Source organism: Heptranchias perlo, chromosome 4, assembly GCF_035084215.1.
Source record: "Heptranchias perlo isolate sHepPer1 chromosome 4, sHepPer1.hap1, whole genome shotgun sequence".
Lineage (NCBI taxonomy): Eukaryota > Metazoa > Chordata > Chondrichthyes > Hexanchiformes > Hexanchidae > Heptranchias > Heptranchias perlo.
In genome coordinates this window covers 55,486,135-55,503,514 of record NC_090328.1, presented here as the reverse complement: position 1 = coordinate 55,503,514, position 17,380 = coordinate 55,486,135, and the positions used below count along the sequence as shown (strand labels likewise).

Sequence of the window (17,380 nt, the reverse complement as noted above, 5' to 3'; positions counted from 1 at the left end):
TGAACCATCCTTCCCCTCCTATATAACCACAGTCCTTACAACCACCATCTGACTTCCCCCCCGACAGTCCAATTTTACAGGTATTGCCCTTACATAACTAAGAATATCATAATCAACACTAATTCCACAAGGGAAAGTTAACTACACCAACATAATTGATCACTCTTCATTTGAGATTTGAGAATATTGAAAATAAAGAATTAAGAACCACTCTGTGCAAACCCGTAGTGCCTGCTTTGTGTGCTCATTTACCTATTATAGTGCTCCTACAAAGTGGATCTTCAGTCACTACAGCTTGGGAGGTGGAAGGCTGCTGAGCTTCCATTGAGGACACTTCAGATGACCATGCTGGGTGACCTGGAGTAGCTTTAGCTCTTGAGGGTCTGGCTGCAGACTGCAGTCTGCCAGAGCAGTCTGACCCAACTGGCTGTGCATCATTAACAAGGGCACTGTTGGAGAGGGTGGTGGTGAATATGTCTGCTATCATACTGTGAGAGGTTGGCAAGTGCTTCTCCCATAGAGCCAATGCCACTCTCATGGGGCAGCACTACAGCACTCCCACTGCCCTGTGCGAGAACAGAGTGCAGGAGTCGTGTGATACTGTGGCAGGCCCTATCGACGCTGGACCCCAGAACCAAGGTGGCAGCAGTCCGAGCTTCCCTTGCGGCAGTCTAAGCTGCCACCAGAGGCTCCATCATTGAGGGCCCTACTGCAGTGTTCACGGAGCTAACCACTCGCTCCGTGGTTGCCTGTATGCTCTTGTTGCCCTGTGCGAAGGCCTGACACAAGTTGGAGCTGGACTCCTTCATGGTCTGTGCCATTGTGCGCAAGCTCACTGGTAGACCCAGTGCACTCAGCAATTCATTATGTATAATCATCAGCATTGTTCTGCACTTTGGACCCCTGAGGTCTACATCTGAGTCCTCTGCAGCAGGGCTAGGATACGAGGTCGCCCTCCAGCGGGCTGGCTTCTGTGCCATACTATTCCCTTGCCCTAGTTCATATGCACTTGTGCTTGGCAAATCGCCTATGAATACCCCTCCACCCTACCCTCTAAACTACATGCATAGCCAATCTCTGAACTGATGCTTGCCGAGGTAAGTTTGAGTGACAGTGCATCTTGCTGGGTGCTGCCTTCCTCTTCTTGTGCTGTGTCAGGGACTTCTACATTTTCACAATGTCCATAATGTCCAGCACCTGCTAGTTTGGACAGGACTTAATCATGGCCTTGGCCTCCTCTGGTCACCGGCTGACATATTATTTGCCAGCTTCTTCTGCAAGAAAGAAAGGAATGTGTTAGTGGTAGGCTTCTGAGATGATTTGAGAATGTGTATGTCAAGGTCAAATAGTGTGGTTGTTGTATAAGAGTTTAAGAGTTAACACAGGTATGAGGTGTGGGAAAGTGAGATTGTGAGGATAGTAGGAGCTGCAGAGAATGGCAATAGGAGCATAAGGAGGCGGAGTGAAGTGTGGTCCAGTGATTGTAGGAGAGTGAAGGGAAGCGAGTGAGGGAAGGGTTGTGAGTTGTGTGCCTATAGGTGGTGCAGGTGTGAAGAGAGAGTAATTCAGCTTAGAGTTCAGCTTAGAGTTAGGAGTCTTATCTTGACAACCCTGCTGAGGTTATTAAACTTCTTGGGACATTTCATCCACATCCTTGGAGCATGATCTTGGCATTGATCTCTTCAGCCACCTCTTCCCACTGTCTCTGCTGAACATGTCTGGAGGATCTTCTGCCCCCACCACCCCCCACCTCCCGGGGGGAACAGCGTCTCCCTCCTCCTGCCGACCTCCTCAACAAGGGCCTCCAATGCTGCATCTGAAAATCTGGGCACCCTTGGTTCTGCAGCTCTTTCAGCCATTTCTTGCCCTTATCAAGTATTTCCTACTGCCTACAGTCACAGTGCAACTCCCCTTTTAGAGTTGCAGGCTGCCTTTAAATAGCATCAAAGACAGACAATTCCCCCCCCCAGGACTACATGCCTGTTTAATGATAATGAGTTAGTTGTACTAATGTTGCATGGTCCCTGCAACCATGTGAACGGACGCCCGCAGCATACACAACGCTGACTTCACACCTGTATTCGGGCATAATCAAATTTCTAGGCATGTGGCTGAAAAAAATGGCAGAGCTGGTTCAATTGGGCTGAGTGGCCTGCTGCTGTTTGTATGTGTGACTCGCACTTGCCTCTGTTGGACAGTCATACTGGAGTTGCACTAGAAGTAGACAAATATACTTTTGATTAGTGCTGATGCAATTAAAGTTGCCAGCTGGCTGATTTTGGTCCAAAAGATGAGTTTCTTTTTGACCGCACTGTTCAGAAATTCCTAAAATATGAATTGGGTGCCAGAAATCTGATTTTTAAAATATAAGTCTATTTTTCCTTTGTGCCTTATGATGTGGAAGCATTTGTATTTTAAGGAGTTCAATATTTTTTCATTATTGGCAAAGAAAACATCACAAGTTAAGCTATTATCCCATCCTCTTCCTGCCTCTGTCCAGTTTTAAATTTGACAAACTGTACAGTGTACTAAAGGAAGTGGCCCTGGAAATAATGGATGCATTGGTGATCGACTTCCAAAATTCTATAGACTCTGGAACATTTCCTACAGATTGGAGGGTAGAAAATGTAATCCCACTTTTTAAAAAAGGAGAGAGAGAAAAAACAGGGAATTACAGACCAATTAGCCTCACACATCAGTAGTGGGGAAAATGCTGGAGTCTATTATAAAAGATGTGATTGGACAAAGTCAGCATGGGTTTATGAAAGGGAAATCATGCTTAACAAATCTACTGGAGTTTTTTGAGGACGTAACTAGTAGAATAGACAGGGGAGAACCAGTGGATGTGGTGTATTTGGATTTTCAGAAGGCTTTTGATAAGATCCCACACAAGAGGTTAGTGTGCAAAATTAAAGCACATGGGATTGGGGGGAATATACTGGCATGGATTGAGAATTCGTTGACAGACAGGAAACAGAGAGTAGGAATAAACGGGTCTTTATCCAGGTGGCAGGCAGTGACTAGTGAGGTACCGCAGGGATCAGTGCTTGGGCCCCAGCTATTCACAATATATATCAATGATTTGGATGAGGGAACTAAATGTAACATTTCCAAGTTTGCAGATGACACAAAGCTGGGTTGGAATGTGAGCTGTTAGGAGGATGCAAAGAGGCTCCAATGTGATTTAGACAAGTTGGGTGAGTGGGCAAGAACATGGCAGATGCAGTATAATGTGGATAAACGTGAGATTATCCACTTTGGTTGTAAAAACAGAAAGTCAGATTATTATTTGAATGGTGATAGATTGGGAAAAGGGGAGGTGCAACAAGACCTGGGTGTCCTTGTACACCAGTCGCTGAAATCGAGCATTCAGGTGCAGCAAGCAGTTCGGAAGGCGAATGGTATGTTGGCCTTCATTGCAAGAGGATTTGAGTACAGGAGCAGGGATGTCTTACTGCAGTTATACAGGGCCTTGGTGAGACCACATCTGGAGTATTGTGTGCAGTTTTCATCTCCTTATCTGAGGAAGGATGTCCTTGCCATGAAGGGATGGCAACAAAGGTTTACCAGACTGATTCCTGGGATGGCAGGACTGACATATGAGGAGAGATTGGGTCGACTAGGCCTATATTCACTAGAGTTTAGAAGAATGAGAGGTGATCTCATCGAAACATATAAAATTCTAACAGGACTAGACAGACTTTTTCTTTATTCGTTCATGCGATGTGGGCGTCGCTGGCGAGGCTGGCATTTTTATTGCCTATCCCTAATTACCCTTGAGAAGGTGGTGGTGAGCCGCCTTCTTGAACCACTGCAGTCCGTGTGGTGAACGTTCTCCCACAGTGCTGTTAGGAAGGGAGTTCCAGGATTTTGACCCAGCGACGACGAAGGAACGGCGATATATTTCCAAGTCGGGATGGTGCAGGTGGTATTGTTCCCATGTACCTGCTGCTCTTGTCCTTCTAGGTGGTAGAGGTCGCGGGTTTGGGAGGTGCTGTCGAAGAAGCCTTGGCGAGTTGCTGCAGTGCATCCTGTGGATGGTACACACTGCAGCCACTGTGCGCCGGTGGTGAAGGGAGTGAATGTTTAGGGTGGTGGATGGGATGCCAATCAAGCGGGCTGCTTTGTTTGGATGGTGTCGAGCTTTTTGAGTGTTGTTGGAGCTGCACTCATCCAGGCAAGTGGAGAGTATTCCATCACACTCCTGACTTGTGCCTTGTAGATGGTGGAAAGGCTTTGGGGACTCAGGAGGTGAGTCACTCGCCACAGAATACCCAGCCTCTGACCTGCTCTTATAGCCACAGTATTTATATGGCTGGTCCAGTTAAGTTTCTGGTCAATGGTGACCCCCAGGATGTTGATGGTGGGGGATTCGGCGATGGTAATGCTGTTGAATGTCAAAGGGAGGTGGTTAGACTCTCTCTTGTTGGAGATGGTCATTGCCTGGCACTTGTCTGGCGCAAACGTTACTTGCCACTTATCAGCTCGAGCCTGGATGTTGTCCAGGTCTTGCTGCATGCGGGCTCGGACTGCTTCATTATTTGAGGGGTTGCGAATGGAACTAAACACTGTGCAATCATCAGCGAACATCCCCATTTCTGACCTTATGATGGAGGGAAGGTCATTGATGAAGCAGCTGAAGATGGTTGGGCCTAGGACACTGCCCTGAGGAACTACTGCAGCAATGCCCTGGGGCTGAGATGATTGGCCTCCAACAACCACTACCATCTTCCTTTGTGCTAGGTATGACTCCAGCCATTGGAGAGTTTTCCCCCTGATTCTCATTGATTAGATGCAGGGCGATGTTCCCGATGGCTGGGGAGTCCAGAACCTGGGGTCACAGTGTCAGGATACGGGGTATGCCATTTAGAACCGAGATGAGGATAAATTTCTTCACTCAGAGGGTGGTGAACCTGTGGAATTCTCTACCACAGAAGGCAGTGGAGGCCAAGTCATTAGATGATTCAAGAAGGAGAAAGATATATTTCTTAATGCTAAAGGGATCAAGGGATATGGGGAAAAAGCTGGAACAGGGTACTGAGTTAAATGATCAGCCATGATCGTTTTGAATGGCGGAGCAGGCCCGAAGGGCCACATGGCCGACTCTTGCTCCTATTTTCTATATTTCTATGTTTCAATGTGGCGACCAAAAGTATAGTGAATCACTTCTTGTGATCCACAATTGGGCCTGAGGATTTTTGGACCTTATCTGTGTATATATATTGAACAATCCCAATAAAATGATATAAATCCAGTGCCATGAATCCCATCTATATATATTCTGAATAATGACACTGGTTGGGGTATTTATTAAGGATGGGATTCAGAGGATATTGATAAAATACAAGCCCTGTTGTCAGTTTAGGATACTTTCAATGCCTTATAACACTTCTTGGCTTGTTTGTTAACCTGTAAATACTTATTTTTCTGAATGACTGTGTAGTTTTGTGCTGTAATGTCCCGAGCTCCTATTGGCCTATGATTTAAAGTACAGACTATTAGACCACTTCTGCTGAAAGCAGCACTGATGCACAAAAGGAAGGAATGTAGCGCAAAGTCCAATTTAATAGACTGTTTGTTTTCAATTCTACTCGGTTAAAAATGCTACAAGATATTCTCCTTGCCTTACCTCACTGTAGCTCAACCACTTGACAGTAAAACAAATAGATGGATATAGAGTTCCATAGAGAAGCCCTTTAGCCTGAGATAATTTTGAGACTAAATTTTCTTTAAATAGCGTAAAACCAAAAAGTTGCTCTGTGGGCTAATACTCATCTTTGACTCTAGCTTCCTCTCATAAGACTGAACAGCATCACATCGGAATAAAGTTCAAACAGCAACAACAATAACAACTTGCATTTATATAGCGTCTTAAATGTAGTAAAACGTCCCAAGGCGCTTCACAGGAGCTTAATCAAACATAATTTGACACCAAGTCACATAAGGAGATATTAGGACAGGTGACCAAATACTTAGTCAAAGAGCTGGGTTTAAAGGAGCATCTTAAAGAAGAAGAGAGAGGCGGAGAGGTTTAGGGAGGGAATTCCAGAGCTTAGGACCTAGACAGCCGAAAGCAGGGCCGCACACGATGGAGCGATGAAAATCGGGAATGTGCAAGAGGCCAGAATTGGAGGAACGCAGAGATCTCGGAGGTTGTAGGGCTGGAAGAGGTTATAGAGATGGGGAGGTGCAATGCCATGGAGGGATTTGAACACAAGGATGAGAATTTTAAAATCAAGGTGTTGCTGGACTGGGAGCTAATGTAGGTCAGCGAGCACAGGGTTGATGGGTGAATGGGACTTGGTGCGAGTTAGGATACAGGCAGCAGAGTTTAGGATGAGCTCAAGTTTATGGAGGGTGCAAGGTGGGAGGCCGGCCAGGAGAGCAGGAAAATGTTTGGTCTATTCAAAGTAAAGAAAGAAGTGACTTGCATTTATATAGCGTCTTTCACAATCTCAGGATGTCCCAAAGCGCTTTACAGCCAATGAAGTATTTTTGAAGTGTAATCACTGTTGTGATGTAGGAAACACAGCAGCCAAATTGTGCACAACATGGTCCCACAAACAGCAATGTGATAACGACCAGATAATCTGTTTTAGTGGTGTTGGTAAATGAAGGATTAATATTGGCCAGGACACGGGTACTGCAACTGCATGACTGTATTAATCCTCATTCAGAGACAGATGTGAGTTACAGATTCTTTGTATAACAGTATAATTGGGGACCAGGTTAATGTGAGGGATGTGCTGCAGTGAGGATATTTTTCATGGCCTCTCTATTGATGTGGAAACCATACGTATCATGTAACAAAAACAGAACAAGCTGGAAATACACAGCAAGTCAATCAGCATCTGTGCATTTGCAGTATTTTTATTTTTATTCATACACATCGTATGTTGTTGTGGAGCACACGGTATGTTAAATTGAGGTCCAGCGAGGGGCACTGCTGTATTTACTGTATAGCTATCACTAGAAGTTTAATTGTCCTGATAGCTGAGCCTTCTCACCTTCTTCTTAGCTCCAAGATAACAAAACTGGATGGTAGTCCAGACACACAGCACAGAACCAGTGCACCGTGGGAAGAAAATGGTCCCCAAAGGTAGGAAGAGACTTTGATTAACTCTTTCAGAAATCTTTTCCCTAACAGCAAACCTTCAGCATCCTAGTCTAGCAGCCACTGAAATTACTAGTCATTCTCTTAAATAGTCACCTATTCACCAGAATGATGTTGCAAGCTTTAAATCTGACAAATTAAATCTTTTAACTGCATTTTCAGATATTTTATAGCTGTGATTTTTTTTTTGCCTTTCCTTGGCACTGCAGCAGTTTCCTCCAGAGAAAAGAAATTCCAATTCCCCTACACATACTTTGCAAAAGAAAATATTTAGAATTTACTGATGTGATCTTTACTTCCCTGAGCAGCAGTTCGGGCCCTTTGTAAAGAGATGATGTTCTGTGCAGGAAGCACATGTAACGTCTCCTTTTTCCCTCTCCCTCGCACATACTTTGGGGCAACAAAATGCTACAAGGTGCTTGGCTCCAAATCTCTGCTGTGATCTGTTCCAAATCCTCTGTACCTGGAAAAAGATCCTGCCAATGAATTGCCATAGCTATTAAAATATTTAATGCAGCTTTTAATAATGTTTCATTATAGTCATGTACTGAATTGTCCTTTTTCAGTGGATTGTATATTTCTCCAAATGAACGCAACAAATCACCAAAATTCCCTCATCCTAAACGACGGACTCCTTCTGGCGGAAGTGACAATGAGTCGGTTCAGCCTGGGCGACGATGGTAGGAATTAATAACTTTTTAAAAATTGGTTGATTCTGTTGCAGTTTTGATCAATGCCTGACATCCCCAAGGGCTGGTCCCCCCTCACCCCTCCCCTCTTTCCCCCCACCCCCAACCCTCCAGCCTGGGCACATCCAAAGTGCATGTTACCTGACTTCCATCATATCCATCTGTACCTCTGGGTCAGGTCATCTGCATAGGCTTTCCTCTCTCCCAGCATATGTCTGCCACTTATCAGGGGCCTGTACCTAGAAACAGGGGAGCAAAATCAATTGCTACTGCTGGCCTGCAGCCCCAGTGATCATCCTGCTGGCCTTGTTAAAAGAAGAGACCTATCTTTTCCCTGTCTCTGGGACTTTGCTGCCAGCCTCTTTTCAGATCCTTTGATCTGATTGGGCTGGGCTTAAGCAGTAAAGCCCACTTGCTGTGGGCACTCCTACATTTTGGCCTCTGCCAAGCAAGAAAAAGTGACGCTACTCCCTACTCTAGACACAAACGCTCTACCTTTCCCTTGGAGCTCTTCAGAAGCACACAAGCAATGCAAAGGATTTAGGGACCTGGTGTCACAGCTTTCTGCCTTTTATTCTTCTGCTTTGCATCTGGGAAATAAGTGTGCCTTGGGCTCAAAGCACAGGAAAATCAGCACCCATGGTTTCAGTCAAAGACATTCTATTTATGCCATTCATGTTAGTGTTGATCAAGTCTTTCAAAAAATAAATGTAACTTACTATTATTCACACTGGTCTGCATACAGTGTACACTAAAAGAAGGTACCCCCAGGTTGGCTAGTGCTGTAGCATTCTCTCATTCAGAAGCACAGATTGGGCAGAAGCACAGGGTTTGCATCCCACAGCGCTCGGTTCCCAATCTGGACCATGTTGAGCAGTGGCTGTGACATTTCCCATCTGAGGCGAGGGTCGAAGCAGAATATTGATGAGAACATCATGTCCAGGCAATACGCGGAGCTTCCTAATAACCAGTTAGTTACATGGGCCATTAGCAGTAGTCTGGGAACAGCGCGTTATTGGCTCCATGTTTTCATGGCATACAAGTGAAAAGAAAAAGGGAAGAATTTACAGGAAAAGGAGGAAAATTCACCGAGAAAAAATACCCCATGAGGAAAAAGAAAGTTTTTGTAAAAAATTACATGTATATAGGATAATAAATTTGCAAAATCAGCAGGTGTAAATGTTGAGAATTAACTGCCAGTCACGGGAGTTTTGTGTGTTATTTTGTTATACAACTCCCTCTTCCTAGAAGTGCGGTCTGAAACCACAGGATAAAACAAGGCAGCCATAATGGAAACGTGGCACACGGCAAGGCAACGCCAAGAAAATTAGTACTGGAGCAAAAATATATGAACTTGACAAAGCTAATGAGTAAGAACAAAATGAAAGACAATTCTTAGAAATATTAAAACTAGATTTTTTAAAATTCGTTCATGGGATGTGTGCGTCGCTGGCGAGGCCGGCATTTATTGCCCATCCCTAATTGCCCTTGAGAAGGTGGTGGTGAGCCGCCTTCTTGAACCGCTGCAGTCCGTGTGGTGAAGGTTCTCCCACGGTGCTATTAGGTAGGGAGTTCCAGGATTTTGACCCAGTGACGATGAAGGAACAGTGATATATTTCCAAGTCGGGATGCTGTGTAACCTGGAGGGGAACGTGCAGGTGGTGTTGTTCCCATGTGTTGTCCTTCCAGGTGGTAGAGGTCGTGGGTTTGGGAGGTGCTGTCGAAGAAGCCTTGGCAAGATGCTGCAGTGCATCCTGTAGCTGGTACACACTGCAGCCACTGTGCGCCGGTGGTGAAGGGAGTGAGTGTTTAGGGTGGTGGATGGGGTACCAATCAAGCGGGCTGCTTTGTCCTGGATGGTGTCGAGCTTCTTGAGTATTGTTGGAGCTGCACTCATCCAAGCAAGTGGAGAGTATTCCATCATACTCCTGACTTGTACCTTGTAGATGGTGGAAAGGCCTTGGGGAGTCAGGAGGTGAGTCACTTGTTGCAGAATACCCAACCTCTGACCTGCTCTTGTAGCCACAGTATTTATGTGGCTGGTCCAGTTAAGTTTCTGGTCAATGGTTACCCCCAAGATGTTGATGGTCGGGGATTCAGCGATGGTAATGCCGTTGAATGTCAAGGGGAGGTGGTTAGACTCTCTCTTTTTGGAGGTGGTCATTGCCTGGCACTTGTCTGGCGTGAATGTTACATGCCACTTATCAGCCCAATCGTTGATATTGTCCGGGTCTTGCTGCATGCAGGCACGGACTGCTTCATTATCTGAGGGGTTGCGAATGGAACTGAACACTGTGCAATCATCAGCGAACATCCCCATTTCTGACCTTATGATGGAGGGAAGGTCATTGATGAAGCAGCTGAAGAAGGTTGGGCCTAGGACACTGCCTTGAGGAACTCCTGCAGCAATGTCCTGGGGCTGAGATGATTGGCCTCCAACAACCACTACCTTTGTGCTATGTATGACTCCAGCCACTGGAGAGTTTTCCCCCTGTTTCTCATTGACTTCAATTTTATTAGGGCTCCTCTGTGCCACACTCAGTCAAATGCTGCCTTGATGTCAAGGGCAGTCACTCTCAACTCACCTTTGGAATTCAGCTCTTTTGTCCATGTTTGGACCAAGGCTGTAATGAGGTCTGGAGCCGAGTGGTCCTGGCGGAACCCAAACTGAGCATCGGTGAGCAGGTTATTGGTGATAGCACTGTCGACGACACCTTCCATCACTTTGCTGCTGATTGAGAGTAGACTGATGGGGCGGTAATTGGCCGGATTGGATTTGTTCTGCTTTATGTGGACAGGACATACCTGGGCAATTTACCACATTGTCGTGTAGATGCCAGTGTTGTAGCTGTACTGCAACAGCTTGGCTAGAGGCACGGCTAGTTCTGGAGCACAAGTCTTCAGCACTACAGCCGGATGTTGTCGGGCCCATAGCCTTTGCTGTATCCAGTGCACTCAGCCATTTCTTGATATCACGTGGAGTGAATCGAATTGGCTGAAGACTGGCTTCTGTGATGGTGGGGATATCGGGAGGAGGCCGAGTTGGATCGTCCACTCGGCACTTCTGGCTGAAGATGGTTGCAAACGCTTCAGCCTTGTTTTTTGCACTCACGTGCTGGACTCTACCATCATTGAGGATGGGGATGTTCACGGAGCCTCCTCCTCCCATTAGTTGTTTAATTGTCCATCACTATTCATGACTGGATGTGGCAGAACTGCAAAGTTTTGATCCGATCCGTTGGTTGTGGAATCGCTTTGTTCTGTCTATAGCATGTTGCTTCCGCTGTTTAGCATGCATGTAGTCCTGAGTTGTAGCTTCACCAGGTTGGCACCTTATTTTTAGGTATGCTTGGTGCTGCTCCAGGCATGCTCTTCTGCACTCCTCATTGAACCAGGGTTGATCCCCTGGCTTGTTGGTAATGGTAGAGTGAGGAATATGTTGGGCCATGAGGTTACAGATTGTGCTGGAATACAATTCTGCTGCTGCTGGTGGCACCTAGCACCTCATGGATGCCCAGTTTTGAGCTGCTATATCTGAATCTATCCCATGTAGCACAGTGGTGGTGAGGGTATTAGAGGTCAAAGGCTGCTGTTCTTTCACTGCTGGGTAGCTTGCAGTGCGACCTTGATCTGTTTTCACTATAAAGAGTGGACCAGATCACATCACAGGTGAAATTCGAATAGCCTGTCTCTCAATAGCATTTCTTGACTGTTGCAGTTGAAACAGGAACCAGCAAACATCGATGGAGATAAATTAGGCAAGATATGGTAGCCTAGTGGTTATGGTATTGTTCTAGCAACGGAGGTTGTGAGTTCAAATCCCACTATGGTAAGTTAAATTTAATAAATCTGATAATTTGTGGATTGGTACCAGGAAAATAACAACGAAAGCTGCCAGACTGTTGTAAAAATCCAACTGGTTTATTAATATCCTTCAGAGAAGGGAACTTGCCACCCCCACCTGGTTTAGTGTACTTGTGACTCCAGTCTCTTAATGGCAACCTGTAATCACCCCACCTTATCATGTGAGAACTCTCCTTTTGTCGGAACCACACAAAATAATTAGATGATTAGGCAATTAGAATGGACGATGGTTGATGCAGTCAGGCTAAGTATGGCCGTATACAATGTGAGGTAAGAAACCATGTGCAATGTCAACATTTTAAAGGATCAGGTCCACAGCTTCTCCTTTTGGGTTAAGCCTACTTATCGGCAGGCCCATGTTTCTGTATGTGTAAACCCTTATTCCCTTGATAATAAATCTTTGTTTGTTGCAGTTGTATGATGTAGAAAGAAAAAACAGATGTAATTTGATTTTAACTTGTTTGACCCAACCAGGAAGAGCCAAAACAATGGAGAGGATATAGATCCAAAGCAACAAAGGAGAAGGTATGTTATTTTAAAAAGTGGCTGGAGTGTACATAACAGCTGGAAAATAGACACAGTGAAACAATGCAACGACTGTGCTGATTTGCTTGTGATTGTTTGTTTGGGGTTTTTTTACATTTTCCAAGGCAAAAAAAACTGAAAAATTGTTACAAGTGCCCTGACCCAGCAGCTGTTTTTGATGGACACAATAGCATTTTCAAGGTTATGAAAATCTTAAACTTCAACTGAATGTGTAAATTCTTGCTTTTTCACCAAAAATGTTTCCAAGTCTGATCTTTAAAGTTATTCTTCTAAAATGAATGCTCAAAACTGCAACATCCTGTTTCTTGTTTGTGTTTTGCTGCTGTAGTAATTTAAAATTATATTTAGACAGCTTTTCTTGACACATACACCAGGGTCCTGATCTCCTGCATTTCTAAATTGAAATTACTCCCTTAAAAGCATTGTCTTATGTTATATGGGAAAAAAGTATGGTCCCTAAAATTGGCAGCATTCTTAAAAATATTTGAAACGATCGAAACTAATAAAGAACAATGCAGTATTAACACAATCCCAGTTGTTGTCAATCTTTTTAGGTGCCAAGTAAGGTCAGAGCTTCATGACTTATACCAATTGACTCCGTATTTCAGCCGCTGAATAGGCCATTATTCTGTAGCCAGTCGTATGGTTTCAGGAATATAAAGGCTTATTTCCTGATCAAGAATTCCCAGTGAGGAGTAGCACTTGTAGGAAACCATCCATCATCAGATCAGCTGATCCATATCAAGCACTATCGGGCCTCGCTCTCCTCTGCCAAAGCTGTTCACTACTGCAGTATCGTCCTGGGGAGTTAGATAACCCAGGTTTCTTTTCTCCACTACCAACCATTTCCTTAAACCCCTCTCCACTTCTCCTTCCACCCTCAACTCTAACAACAATTGCAAAGCCTATCTTTCCATCTTAGGGCCTCTTTTTAAACGTCTGTGAATACACTTTCCTTTAAAACACAATGCTTAAATCCTTTATATGGAAAAATATATCTACAATTTTCTCCATGTTCTCATGGAATTCCTTCTGTATCCAAAAATACATTATTATTGTGTCATAATTTATTGAGTGATAATCCACAGTTAATTATTGCAAAGTAATATTATTTGTTTTTTTCTGTCAAAGGTCCCGATCCCGTGGAAACACCAGTGGCAGTGGTAGTGAGTCTGAAAATTCCAGTAGAGAGCGTAAAAGACGAAACAGGTATACATATAGGGGGTAATTTTACAATTTACAATGTTGTTCGGGAGCCTTGCCCACCAGAAACACATATTGGAAATTCGGCAATGCATAGATGAACCACTAGAGAGGGGGTCAGGGGCAGGTAAAAGCAAGTAATAGATACTGCAACATGAGTTGTTCATTATTAATAGCATTTTTAAAAAACTATTTTGGTAAATAAAGGAAACTAAAGTAAATATTTCAAGTATACTGTACCTTCAGTGTCAACCTTGGCTCAGTGGTAGCACTCTCGCCTCGGAGTCAGAAGGTCATGTGTTCAAGCCCCACTCCAGGACTTGAGTATATAATCCAGGCTGACACTTGAGCGCGGAACTGAGGGCTTGCTGCACTGTTAGAAGTGCTGTCTTTGGATGACGCATTAAACCGAGGCCCCATTTGCTTGCTTAGGTGGATGTAAAAGGTTCCAAAGAAGTATTTGAAGAACAGGGGAGTTGTCCCAGTGTCCTGACCAATAATTATCCCTCAACAAAAATCACCAGGAATAGATTAACTGGTCATTCCTCTCGTTGCTGTTTGTCAGAGCTTGCCGCCGCATTTGTCTACAAAAAAAGTGACACTTCAAAAGTAATTAATTGGCTATAAAGCACTTTGGGATGTCCCGAGGACAAGAAAGGTGCTAAATAATTACAAGTTCTTTCTTTAAACTACCAGTATACATGCTGGGTAGAAGTGTGTTAACATTTGTGACATTTAGTTTGACCGTGACACATCTGACAGAGTTCAAATTAATTTACAGAGTAATGACCTATTTGTCCCATAAACTCATACAACATCTATAAGTGTAAGTGTGAATAAGAGATCAAACACCAGCCCAAAATATACAGGGCAGCATTTTGTTCCACAGTGACCGCTTCTTCTTGAGCGTGACCTCATGGAGGATCCTTCGAATGATGAATCCTCCCAAAGCTCAATAGGCTGTTCTTTACAATCTATGTAAATAAATATGTAAATAGTTATTTTTTTAAAATCTTAAAGTTCAGTTCTTAAACACACATTATTATTTAATTTGTGTGCATATTGATATGATAGTGAGCACAATTACATTTTTATTCAAAAAACTTAAAGAAATCTGCATTTATTGCTGTTATTTTGTTTTAATTTTTTTTAAAAGCAATATTGTGCACTTCAGTTTTACAGAATTTAAAATACAAAAATTTTTGAAGTACCTGTGACATTTTGTGTGGTGATTTGACTGAACAATTTATTTATACTGTTTCTTTTCTCCATGTCAGTTATCCATTCCCAGGTTGTATACTGTTTCAAAAATATCTGCATCATGTTGGTTTTCCATCTCCTTGTCTGCAGAGTTTAGAAAATTCTGTCAAATATGGTGCTGTTTTATTCTCTTGGTACTTCTTTCATTCATACATCCATGTAATAGGTGCCTTGGTTGATAGCAGTTGAAATATATTAATTAATTTGCTCCACAAAAATGTTCCAATTGCAAACTTTTCTTCCATATTGGATCACATAGCAGTGACAGAAATTGTTATTTGCATTGCTTCAATATAAATTACAAATAATTAGTAAAGGTTAACCATTCATTTTATATCACAAATTTTATCTTATTTTTTAAAGAAATATTGTATTTTGATGGGGACATATCAAAACTGGGATGAAATGTGAAATATAGCTTGATGGCATAAAAGATTACAATACAGAATAATTGGTAAATTGTTCCTTTTAGTTCACCAGCAGTAATCTTTTACCCTTGTGTTAAAACCACACTGGAAAATGCAGAGTAGCAATAATACTATTAAGTGTACTTTTACCAATTCAAAACACTACTTTGTAATTGGCAATACTTGGGTGGTGAATTTATGAAACAGCCTGAAATTTCCCATTTGTTCTTTTTATTAAGGTTCCTAATCTGTGTAATACTACAAGCTATCCAGCAGGTGGTCCACGCTGCTTTGTTAGAACAAGGAATGGCAATTATTGTATTTGTGTAAAATGTGTAAGAAAATTCTTGATACAGTATCACTTATACACCTCATTGTTTACTTGCTTTAGTGGGGGTGATTTTAGAGTGACATTGCTGAATCTTGACCATGTTCACACTTTTAAAAAAAATCTAGCTTAGAAAATATACATACAGTTAAAACAAAAGGTTACAAATCCAAGCACAAAATCATGCTTAATTTGCTGAACAAAAAATCTGAGAATTTGGATTTTTCCAGTGAGACTGAGAAGAACTCAAAAATCAAAACAATCAGTTCCTAAAATCCATTGAGTCTTGGTGCAGTTGGTTATAAAAGATCTGCAGTGAAGAAGGGGAACCTATTTTAAATAAACTTAGTTAATGGGTAGTAATACTATCATCATTAAATACTACCATCACTTGTGTAGTTATCCATAGAGAGTGCCTGCCTTCATTTAAAAAAATAAACCATTTAGTACTATAATTATCTTAACTTTTTTGCCTCCTCCATAAATCCATGTAAACATCCATTTGAAGCACTGATTGCGGGTGCAGTGGAATAAAGTAAAGCAAGGAGAATCCCATTGTACTGAGTCTATCAATCAGTGACAGTACTTAACCGTAATTTTATCTTTATCTCACTAAATGAAACTTCATTACTATAATCCCTGTTATTACAAACCTTTTAGACTTTATCTTTAGTTTCAGTGGATAATCTATTCTCAATCATAAAGCTGCCCAGACCTTGAAGACATGATCCATTCATAAGAACAGATTAAATTAGCAGGCTGAGCTATACATTTTAGCAGATAGAGTACTGTGGGTTTAGAATTTGACTCCTTATACCAGAGATTCTTCCTCTAAACAAATGATTCTTCAGTAGACTTCATGACTACAAGTTTATCTTTTGTGTTTGAAGTCTGTAGAGATTTTCTTTTTGATTATTGCTAGTTTCAAGCATTCTGATGCAGCCTTTCATCTGTCATGTTTCATTTTGATTCTACTGTTCAGGTCACGTCAAGAGAACGAGATGGTGGACTCGGCTCCTCAATGGGAACAAGTGCTGAGGAGGCAAAAAGAACGGTCATTGGCTGACCCCAGCCACAGACGTTCAAAGCATAGATCACGATCGTACGTGTTCAATCTCCAGTTAATTTCAAGAACAATCTGAAGAACTCGTTGTAGTAATAAATGATCTATAATTTATTAAGTATTGATTCGTCAAAAGTGCATTAAGCTTTCCCAGGTCAGATATGGCATAGCCATATGAAAAATAATGCTCTCCTTATTCTGCCCCAACAATATGCCATAGCCCCTATCCTCAGCAGAGCACTTACTGTTGCATCAACATGATTTTTTCCAATTGCTGCACCAGTCATCCTTATCACCTCTCTGAGTGAGATTGCTGATTCAACGCTCCAGATGCTACAGATTGATGCCCACTTGGAACTGGATCGAGATTGCCCAAATTTATGTCACTTAGGATTCTTGTGGACAGCAGAGAGAGTAGACTCCCTAGGATAGATTTACCCAGTCTGGGCCAGCAATGAGTTACCTTGCCTGCTGTTCAATTCATTCATCCCCTGATATAGTGTGTCTCTTCCCCGCACCCCCCCATAAAAACACAACTCACACACATTATCACTGCATGCATAAATAACTGTGTAACACACAGCAGTTAGGATGAAGCATCGCAAATGGTGAGAGAAATGAAGCAGAAGCTCTGTGTCAGTGTGAGAAAGGGCACTATGGTCATACATCTGGAGGTGTAACATGATAGCACTACATCTGAAATATTAAACGGGGTACTGAAATTCAAAGCCTATTTATTTGTTATAGCTATTTTCTAACATAAGCATGGATTTTTCCGAAGGTAATTTAAAATATTTTACTTTTGTATAATTTATGTAGGACAATTAAACCCATGCTTAATATATGTAATTTCACCACTTTTTGGGAGCTGATATCACAACAGTTCTCTTTTGGGGCTTATTTTGT

At 42.7% G+C, this 17,380-nt stretch overlaps 1 protein-coding gene across 2 annotated transcripts in view; it reads left to right on the top strand.

Annotated features, from left to right (window-relative positions):
* epb41l4a (erythrocyte membrane protein band 4.1 like 4A) overlaps positions 1 to 17,380 on the top strand; it is a 340,503-nt gene that overhangs the window by 289,792 nt on the left and 33,331 nt on the right. For both annotated transcript variants that reach the window (XM_067982951.1, XM_067982950.1), the window contains 5 exons: positions 7,019 to 7,099; positions 7,681 to 7,794; positions 12,142 to 12,192; positions 13,345 to 13,422; positions 16,394 to 16,513. In XM_067982951.1, coding sequence (XP_067839052.1) covers positions 7,019 to 7,099; positions 7,681 to 7,794; positions 12,142 to 12,192; positions 13,345 to 13,422; positions 16,394 to 16,513 — 444 coding nt within the window. The remainder of the gene's footprint in view (positions 1 to 7,018; positions 7,100 to 7,680; positions 7,795 to 12,141; positions 12,193 to 13,344; positions 13,423 to 16,393; positions 16,514 to 17,380) is intronic.